We start from the raw sequence: 11,089 nt of genomic DNA, 5'->3' as shown, positions 1-11,089 counted from the left end.
AGCAGGAACACAGCAAATTATACTTTCTACCTTTCCATAGCACAGGAACTGTGCTTCTGTCTAAGAACTTCTGAATATTATTTCTTGGTGATTCTCTGTCCCCCTCCTGTTCTTTCCACTTTGTTGTAATCACTGATGGGTTTTCTCTGTACTATCATATCGTATTGTATCTTATCATAGAGTATCATATTATAGAAAATTAAAATTTAAAACTAACACCTTCTTAATGCTCAGAGGCTGAGGATCCAGCTCCTTGAACTAAGAATAAAGTTTTAGCTTCTTTTGCATTCAAGAAATATGAGTTGTTTTTTAATGTGGTCTTTTGTAGCAATAATGTCCTACAACACAACTTCCAGTGATGTGATATGTCTTAAGGAACTCGCATACGCTGACAATCCTTATACGAATCTCTTATCTGTTGAGAGAACAGTAGAAGGCTCATCCAACCCTTACGCTGTGTGCCAACAACTGGAGTGGGGCTGCAGGCTTTAGACACTTGCACACCCTAGTACCAGCAACAGGGAAAGTGAGCACCCAAGGCCAGCTAGCAAGATGGATAACGAGCTAGCCTGTCTGTGGTTAGGTTCTGGGAGATCCGTAGTGTGTAAGTGTGGGTCCCAGTGTGGGTGTGAGGTAGCTGGAGGACTGGAGATTTCCGGACCAGCTGCTGGGTAGACCGAGTGGCTAAGGCCAGTCACTGGGCTCTAGCCGTGGATCTGTCTGTGCGTGTGTGCTCGCTCGAAGGAGTGCGGGAGGGTGTGTATCTGTGAGTGAGGGGATCTGTACCAGGAAGTGGCATGAGGCTACAGGCCTCAGAGGCTCATACATCAAGGTGCTGGTGTGCGAGGGTGCCAAGGATCCAAGGCCAACTCCTGGATAGGCTGTTTAAGGACAGCTACTTGCGGGGGGAGGGGCAGGGTCCACACTGGTTATGGATGTGTTTCCCGCTAACAGACCTTCATTCTGAGCAGCCAGAGAGGGATGCAGGGTGAATATCTGTTAGTGCCATCTGTGTTTGCATGAGTGTTTCTGGCTGTATTGATTTTTTGTGGCTGGCTGTGTGTATACATACGTTTGGATTATGTATGTGTTTGTATGCCTATTGGGAAGACACACACAGTGTCTTGCTACTGGGTGGACCTAGCAAAAGGGGGCTGCCGCAGCCTTGACACCATTGGGCTATTGGATTCAGTAACCCCAGATAAAATAGTTAGAACTTCCTATTCACTTCTAGCCATCTTAGAGTATTTAGGACATCAACCAACCCGTGCCGACTGCGCAGCATTATTTCGATGGACTGTGGTACATTTTGTCAGCATTAGGAAAAACAGACTTGCTATGTTTCATCCCAACCTCATCAATAGTTTTTGTGCCACAGCAGTTCAGAATCCGTGAAGATGGGTCCAATCTTAGACTAAATGAAGAAAAGAAGAGTAGAGGGCAGAAGGGGGTGATCCTGTGATTTAAGAGTCATAAATTTACTGGGGGCAGGGGAATGAAAATACTAGAAATATTTTTGTGTTGCCTGCAGTATCATGCATGTTGGCAGCTGGGAGGTATGGAAGCATCTGCACACCAGCACAGCTCCCCCATTCATCTATCATGAAATGTAATCCCCACTGCTGTCACATCAAGGCCTCACTGCTGTCTTTCTCATCACAGAAGCCGAGTACTAAATACGCCGTGAAGACTGAGTTGCACTTTCACTCATAGTACCTAAGTTAAAATAAGGGTAAATGCAAATAAATGAAGTTTAGACACTTATTTAGACAAAAGAGAATTTATGTATTTTGGAGTGGGGATAAAAGAAAAATAACCAATAGATTTTTTAACTCCTACACAAAAAGAAACACTGGCAGGACATGTGTGAAAAGCATTCCATCTATTGTGTACTCCTGCTTAACACTCATAAGGCTCTTCAGAATGTCCTCCTGTACCTTTGCCCACAACCACCCTGACATGTGATTGGGGTGATGCTGGTGTTATTGTATTGCTACAAGCTAAACAGACAGTTCTCCTGCATCGAGCGCTGAATAAGGATGTGGGATGATGGTATCATGTGAGGCCTGGCCTTAACTGGGGCAGGCAGTCACTGGAATTCCCAGCTGGTACCAAACTACCCAGACTGTGATAAGGCTCAGGGCTGGCAGGGGATGAATTGTTTCACTCTCATCCCCCACCGTAGCTAGGCAACTGACACCTAGTATGGCCATTCCCCACCTGAGCAGCGCAGGAGTGCTTTGGTATGGTAAGGGCTGCTTCACCACCGAACTCCCTGCACAATGGCTGAGGTTTGATGGGAATCTCTAAGGCCGTAAAGCAGTCCAGGAGCTGAGAGACGAAGAAATGCACCACGACAACAAGCCCTCTGGTTAACCTGCTCCAGCCCTTTGTCACATTCAGAGTAAAAAAGTGTTTCCTTGTGTCCAGAGGGAACGTCCTGCATTTCAGTTTATGCCCATTGCCTCTGCACCTGTCACTGGGCAGCACTGAAATGAGCCTGTCTCTGTCCTCTTTGCATCCCTCCTTCAAGTATTAGTGCACACTGATAAGCCTTCCATGCAATTCTCCTCCAAGCTGAACAGTCCTACCTCTCTCAGCCTCTCCTCATATGAGAGATGAGATGATGTTTCCTACCGTAGAATATTAGTTCATTACAGAATAAGATGCTGACACAAGCAATAAAATGTGCTAAAGGGTTGATTTAGGAAACAGGGTTAAAAATTATTTATTATCTTGTCAAAAGGCAGCTTACAGTAATTGTTAAATCTATGCCTACTGATGTAAAAGAGGAAAAGAAGTCTCTATTACTAAGCACATCTATGTATTAAGTGTTTATCTGGATTCAGCGTGAGATCAGAAAAGTAGGGCAAAACGAACTTAAAACCACTGGAGATAAAAGAGTATTTTAGGAAAGTAGACACTACATGCCTTCATTAGTCTGCTTGGCATTCACTCTTCATATTGTGCTAGACTAGCAGAATCTTACAGTATGGCCAGCACAGCTATTCTAAGAATTTTGCCTTCCTATTTAGAATAAGTACAGCAAACTCAGGAAGGGTCACAGCTTTGGAACCTATTCCATTATATTTGCCTTTGTGATTTGTGAGAAGCAGTCTCTTCCATTTCTGGTATCTGTCTTCTAAGCAAAGCCTCACACACCTGCTAGTACAAAATAGGCTGATTTCTAACCAAAAAAAAGATGCAGAATTCAAGGGTTGTAGAGAAGGGAGCAGAACACTAGAGAGATGAGAAATGAGACACCCTTTCAGGAGAGGCATGGTAGCTGATTTTTCCCTCACTGCGTTCTTACTTGAGATTAGCTTGGTGACAGCACCAAGCTCATTGTGGTAGTGAAGACAGATTCAGTGAACAGATTAAGAGCCAAGGATCTGGTGATAGATTTTAGGGGAACTTTGCATATCTTTTTTAATGTCATTATCGGAAAGAAATTATATGTTATTGCTAGAGGATGGATGGGTATAATCCCATAGAGTATTTTTTCTTGATCTGTGCCTGTTACTTTTTTAATCTTGTCAAAATCCTTCAGAAGAGGAGAAAATATCATACTGAACAAAGAGATTACACCTTTTACATACGTAATCTTGCTGTTGTTTCAAAAAAAAAAAAGGAGAATCGTTTTGAGAGACACTGCTTTTTATAAAAGTCCCTTTATGGGTCTCAAATTCACAAGGTGTGAACAAAAGGGGCAATTTTTGATACCAGCTAAACAATGTAATGTCCCTCAGTAATCCACATAAAGTCTCAGCATTTGCTCCCCCACTAAGGGAGGAAATTTCAGTTGATTCCTCCTTTACACAAACTCAGAAAACATGGAGAAACGATCTTAGACATTTGGATTTCCATCTGCAAGATTTCAGCAATTTTAGCAATAAACTTTAGCTGTGCTTACACAGAGCCATTGCAGTTTGGAGGAGGGACCAGGCTGACTGTTACAATTAAGAAAATGTTGTTTACAAATTATGTTTGAAATAAAAAAAAAGAAGAAACCCATAAAGATTTTTTGTCTTTCAATTATTTCTTTTCAGAATGATGTTTTCTATTTTAGTCAACTCATGTTTAAGCCACTCTGTGTATCAGTGAGAAACATGACCAGTCTTACAATTGCTGTTTTCATAAATAATGTTTGCCACATTTGCCCTGATCCTTTCACCAGAGCTTCTAGGTCATTTTTGCTTTTGAAAAATTCTAAGAAATAGACAAAGATATAGAAGGGACAAAAAAACCCAAAAGCACAGACAGGGTCTGAGTGCAGCAGCCCCTAGAAGAAAGAAGATGATGTTTTGATTCTCGAAGTAAAACTCCTAAGATGGAGATAGGTTGCAGATGAAGGCACTAACACTGTTCAGAAATTGAAAGATAGATTAAGGGAAAAATTAGAGCTCTGATTATGTATTTTATGAGGAGAAGGAGGATTGATGACAAGGGACTGCTGTCTGAAAACCCGAACAAAGACTAATATGTTTGAAACGAAAGGACAAAAGGATATTATCTGAAGTGAAGGAAACAAAAAAGGTTGGTGAGCAAGTTCTGTGCCAAGTGTGACATGGAATAGGGCACAATATCTGTTGGCACAAGCCAGGGTTCCAGGGTCCTGATAACCAAATATAAATAGCTCCCCACTCCTCCCAGTTGCTGAACTCCTGTGTTCAAAATTTTCTAGGTCACAGAAGGTGGGGAGGGGACAGAGGAAAGAGAGGAGTTGATGGAGGCTTCTTTCTCCTTGACTCTTGAACCCGTAACACTGTTAAAATAGATATGTACTGCTTTCTTATAGTTTCCCTCTCAACTTGAGACAACAGACCTCAGTGACTACACTGAGTGATAAGTAGTGGCTGACAGCAAAACTGAATGCATTTGTCAATTCTCTTTCAGCCTTTTAGATAAATGTTTTTATTAGCACATGCCATGGGTACTGACTTTCCTGTGGGAGCCAACATTTGCATACCTGAAGCAACATCCCCCAAGAAATGTGTGTAGTAGGAATTCTTTCTGGTGGCTACGATAAAATATCATGGTTTTGGATCTCAAAACAGCATTTATTATGGGAGGGGAGAAAACAGATTTTGTGGGTTAAGCACTTGATCATTGTATGAAGCGCAGGAAGGAGGGTGTGGGGGTGAGGGATTTCCAATTAGGTGGGTCAGAATTTTGCAGAATTAAGTAAAGGGTGAGGGTAAGTGTCAGGCTGTGTGATTACACTTAGGTCTGCTGGATGGTGAAATCGTAGCATAAGTGATGTCAAGTGGCCTAAACAAAGGAAAAGTAATTGTCTGGAACTCTTAACAGTCAGGGTTTTGCTAAATCCCATGCTTAAAAACAGTACTTGTAGGTTCATGAGGAAAACAATGCTTAATGTCAAAACAAGTTAAGTTATTTCTTTTTTCTTTTTTTTCCCTCTTGCTTAATCTTGAAAGAAGGGAAGTAGAAAGAGTGAAGGACTGCAAGGGAAGGATGAACAGGATGAACCTTCCCTGTGGTCCTGACATTTTAGTGCTGTAGACATTATGCAAGTGGTGTAGCATCCTGCATCTCCAGGGGCTAGTACAACTCTTGCAGGGGTGGGGAATACTTCAGGAGTGGCTTTTCTGGATATGGTAGATTAGAAAATAGAAGCCAATAAGGGGGATGAAGAGAGAACAAGCTCCTCAGACAATTTTTATATGAAGGTCAGCAGTAATCCTTTTTGAAAAAGGAACATGGCTCACTGTTCTAAGTAAGAAAAGAAAAAAAAACCAACAGTGGAAGGGTTTGAGTCAGCAGAGATTCACAAAGAAAGCTAAATATGGCGTTTCAGGAAAGACAGGTCAAGAAAGAGAGAGAGAGTAGGGACTGTGAAGAAGAAGAAAAGGAAAAGTTAACCAATCAAATTATTGTTACTAAATTTGCCCTATGAATCGGACAGTTTGGTGTTAATTTTTCAAATTAATAAAAATGTGGAGAAGCTAGCAAACAAGCTTAATGGAATGAACTGAAACGAGTGAGAAGGATGAGACAAGACCAAAGAAGAAGAGACCTCAGTTCAGATAAGTGTATTCTGGAAGATTATATACCTACCTCTACAATGCAGGATGACCAGAAACTCTACTCAGTGTTTGCTGAGTCTACTGGCAAACTACTGGCATTTCTACCAGAAATTATCTGTGTGCCTGACCTGGTCTTTTCCCCAGAATTAAAGAACAGAAAGAACTAATCATTATGATTCCCACTTATTCCTACAATCTATCTCCCTTCGTCACATCCAGATCTAATGTGTGTTCATGAAAAAGATAAAGGCAGAAGAGGTGGGACTGGGAAGGATGTGCAGGTATTGTAAATAATTGGCCAATTAATTGGCAAAAGATGTGGAGGCTGGAGGGAAAGTGAGAGTGGGTCCAAATGAAAGAGATTGGATCTTATGCTATATGTCATGATTTATAAAAATTGTGAGGATATTGATGTCAAACATTAGATAATAAAAGTGCTTTACTAATAACAGAGAAGTGAGGGGTTATTTTTATGTTGTAATCCAAATTATCATTCGAAAACAATGAAGAACATTTAATAACCAAGTACTACTTTGATATACCTTCTTTGCAGCACACTGGCTACTATTCTGGGGGGTGGTTTTTGGGGGGGAAAGACATTTGAAGGTTTAACGTGGTTATCACTGAACAGAACAGCAGCCCAGGGCAGGTGTGAGTACTCTTGATATTACACTGTGAGGCTGTGCTCTGACAATATCCAGTATTTTTGAGCACTAAAAAAAGTAACAGTCTTGGCAAATGGGAATCATGGGGAGTGTAACTGACTGTGCAAGGAGTGAGATTCTGGGAGTGTGACGAGGGTATACAAAGAGGGAAGTCTTTGGATTCGGATGATGGGCTCTTTTCCCAAGGTGCCTCATTATCCATGCATTAACATGGCCTACTATTTCTTTGCTAAATAACAAAACACTTTCACTCTTGGTTCTTTCGGGAAACTGTAGGTTAAAGATTGTGCAGGTTATAGGTTTCGAGGGCGTGTCAATTTCCTTGCTTGTTTATTTTTATTTTTAATACTGTATTATAAGGAGAAGAAAAGATTAAGGTGAAATAAGTCAAGAAACTTCAGGAAAACTTTGACTCAGGACCTCAGGAGATGGACATACAAAGAAAAAGATAAAGGCAATAGAGGATGAAAGCAGATTGTCAGTTTCCCCCTACTCATTTTATAGTTTATCACAACCACCACAGAGTTAATTTTGTTAAATTGGCACTTTAGTTTTAGTAAGCTTGGCTATTTTGTCAATATACTAAGAAAAACTTTGGTACTTGCTCTGTATCTTTGTATTTTAAATCCTGGAGCCGCATTCTGTTCAAATAACCTAATTATTTACATTCAAATGGCATATATATCATGGTATATTTAGCACATTTTATGATGGAAAGACAATAAAATTTAATGTGAACATAGTTATCTTTTAGATTGAAGATCATGCTCCTGCATGTTTAGGTCACATTGAATCTTCAATTCAGCCTCCATTCTCCAACACACTTATTTCTACAAAAAAAAACCCCATGTACTGATATTTATGAAGGTGATGGGTCTGGGCCATATTTCTTCCCATTTCAGAGAAGAATGATGAAATCATACCTCCAGCTGTGGCCGTTTTTTCCCCATCAAAACTAGAGATCCAACAGAAGAACAAGGCCTCGCTGGTATGCCTGGCCTCTGGTTTCTACCCTGACCACGTGAATCTCATCTGGAAGGTGAATGGTGCTAAGAGGACAGAAGGCGTGGGGACAGTCGAGTTTTCCACATGGAATGGGAGTACCTACTCATTGACCAGACAACTAAGGATCTCAGACCAGGAATGGTTCAACCCTTTGAACTGTTTTGGGTGTGTTGCCAATTTTTAAGAATGGATTGTTGGAATCGATACACAATTTCATCTATGGTGACACTGGTGAGTAAAACATACGTGGGTGTGAGGATTGTCCTCTGTAGGCTCCTATACCCAGAGTAAGCAGTCATTACTGGAGGCATGTTTTCTTGCCAGTCTACTACACTTAACTCAGGTCTGTCACTGCCCAAGAAATTAAGACCAAGCACAGGAATCCAATTCTGTTTTCCAAGCTTGCTATGAGCCATATAATTCTCATTCCCACACCCACCTTCTATTATAGAAGTGATTGTGTGGACAGAGCACTTTAAAAGATGTGCTGATACATATCTGGGCTGAAATAATATTGCCTATTTCTTTTTTCCCTGTTTTTAGATTGTAGTATCTTCAAAGGTAAGACGAAAGATTTTTTCCTGTCTTGACAGTGAGTTTGTTTATCTATACATACACCTGTTAATTCAAAGAGGAATGTGCCTTGTGTGTATGTGTCCTGTGTTTGTGTTTGCTGGCAGGCACAACTATTCGTGCCTGCGTGCACAGGTACATGTGCAGACACAAGCACTCATGCTCTTGTTGAATACACATGCATGGATGTCAACATCCAAATTCTGCCTATGCTCATGAATTCTTCCATGTGACTGACTGCTAGAACTCCATATTTCAGCATAAAACCGTCACTTAGAGCAGCAGACCTACCTGTGGAATAAAGACGTATCTTGGTAAGCAAGCAGTTAGAACGCTTTGCTAAATCACTGACTCCTCATACTGCAGTACATTTTTTCCTTAAATACACTGCAGAATTAGAATAAATTATATTCCCATGAGAAAGACTCCAAATCTAGTTTCATTTGATTCCCAGCAAATTCAGAGCAATTCCTAATCAGTCATACCAATATGAATCAGCAGAAAGAAAATAATGTCCTTGTCTAGTGAAGTTTTCTAAAGAAATTTTGTTGTTGTTTTTTTTATTACTTTCTCCCTTACTTTTCAGAAAGCTTTCAGAGAAGTGCTACACCTGGGACGTTTGTGTACATCACGCTCATTTTCAAGAGCATGGGATGTTTATGATGGGGTTGATGCTTAGGTCCAAGGAAAGGAACAGAGTTCTAGTCCACACACATTTGTCCTAACTCATTCTAACTGTACAGGAGACTACTTTGGACAAAATGATGTCTTAAAGTTGATAATTATATAAATCCACTTCTCTACAATTATATAGCGTCGCTCAGGATTTTCAAGACAAGACAGTAAAAATGAAAGGGAGGGTTTTAGGCAGAAGAGAGGGTAAGAACTCCAGGGAGATATTGCAGAAGAAAATGAATGAAGTATTACCGAGAGGAATAGAAAGAAAAGAGTAAAAAGGAAATGTAGGAAGAGTAAGAAAATTATGAAAATAAGAAACACCAAGAAAAACAAAGAAGACAAGAAAAAAAGGATGCAGGGAAAAAAAGGAGAATTTGATCTTTTGGGGAGGAGGAAGGGAAAACAGGGTGGTTCTCTAAAGCTGTGTTGTGGGAACCATTTCCATGCTGTGTAACTATAAAACCAAGGGATTGCTAATCCTGGAGACTGTTTCTGGAGATCTTTCATCCACTGTGAATCTCATTAAGCTATTACCTTATGGCACAAGTTAAATAATTGGTAATTCAGAAGCAGCTCACTTAGGAATAAATGGAGCACTGTCGTGCCTTTTACGTATCGGTGTATCTTAAAGAGGTCTAGGAATAACACAGGCCAAGATGTGGGAGTGTTTGTGGAGCTTTGAAAGCAGAACATCTGGAAATGGCAGAAGGAGTAGGAGGCTAAAGTGGAGACCCTGAAGGGAGTTTCTGTCTGGCACAGCCAGGGTCTTCAACACAAGGAGGAAACCTCTCTGAAGGCCCCAGCAGAAAACGGTACCTCAGAAGCAGAGCGGATGACATGCCAAAATGTGCTTGAAAACATCTCTTTAAGGGAACAACAGTTGAATTTTACCCAAAACAGGATGCGGTTTGACATTTACTCAAAAAAAAGTTTGATAACGCATCAGCCTCTCTTACCACAGCACCATCTCAGTTTCTCAGAATGAGGCACAGGTGCAGCTCACTTCACCAGATTATATTTGGCATATATGGTCCTTACGAAAGCTGGTGGGTTTTTTGTCTCACGTTATCACACAATCTTCTTGTTACTGAAGTCTGCAGAGGGGTTTTTGCATGTGCAGCTGCTGTTTCTTTTGTGTAACACACACACAAAAAACAAAATACTTGTGGGTTTTGGGGAGTTGCTGACATGCTTTTACCAGTTAAAAAAACACCTCTGCATATCTCAAAACACCAAAACAAGATGATGAAAATCAGATCCTTATAGAAAATGTTTAATGGAAGGGAACTTCTGGAGATCTCTCAATCCAAATTCTTATGCAAATCAGGGATAACTCCAAAGCTGGATCATGTTGCTCAGGGCTATGTCCGCATGATTCCTGATTATCTTCAGACAGACATTTGGCAAGCTCTCTGAGAAATCTGTTCTGGTGCTGCAGCACCTTCAAGAGGAAGCATTTTTTCATTGTGCCTAATCAGAGTTTATCTTGCTGCAGCTGGTTCCTACTGGCTTCCAATGTGCCCCTCTAGGACTCCAACTCTGTTCAGGCAGTCGGAGTCATGCAAATAGCCATCCTTTAGCCTGCTCCACTGGAAAATGAACAAAATCAATTCCCTCAGCCTCTCCTCAGAAATATAAATTTCTCAGAAATATATCTCTCAGAAATATAAATTTCTGCTCTAGTCCCCCGATCATCTTAGTGACCCTCTGCTGGACTCCACAATTTGTTGATATCTCTGCTGCACTGGGGCTGGGGAAGGATGTGGATATGTATGGACAGTAAAGGCTGTATTCCAGAGACAGCCTCACAAGTGCTTCAGCATGCTAACTGCACTCTTGCTAATGCAACCCAAAATGTAATTAGCCTTCCTTGCTGAAAGGGCTTGCTGCTTATTCATGTTCAATTGCTTTTCTGCAAAGCTGCTCCCTAGCCAGTCAGTTGATATTTAAATAACTCAGATAAAGGGTCTTTCACCTTTTCCCCAGGGGATGTGCCTGTAATCCAACAACTCCTTTCCCAATGAAGAAACACTGTGTAATAACCAAAAATTGAAAATTTATCTGTAAATTCAATATGCTAATCTGGCATATGTGATAATATAGAATCACAGAATCGTTTGG

The 11,089-nt window shown here is 40.8% G+C and overlaps 1 gene segment (V, D, J or C); it reads left to right on the top strand.

Annotated features, from left to right (window-relative positions):
* Positions 1 to 2,205: 2,205 nt before the first annotated feature.
* LOC104509369 lies at positions 2,206 to 9,015 on the top strand. The segment is given in 5 exon segments: positions 2,206 to 2,243; positions 5,691 to 5,737; positions 7,615 to 7,948; positions 8,261 to 8,278; positions 8,877 to 9,015. Coding segments are annotated over 5 exon segments (576 nt in total).
* Positions 9,016 to 11,089: the final 2,074 nt, after the last annotated feature.

Source organism: Eurypyga helias, unplaced genomic scaffold (assembly GCF_000690775.1).
Source record: "Eurypyga helias isolate BGI_N326 unplaced genomic scaffold, ASM69077v1 scaffold3915, whole genome shotgun sequence".
Lineage (NCBI taxonomy): Eukaryota > Metazoa > Chordata > Aves > Eurypygiformes > Eurypygidae > Eurypyga > Eurypyga helias.
The sequence above is the reverse complement of the archived record's forward strand: the minus strand, read 5'-3'. Positions and strand labels throughout refer to the sequence as shown.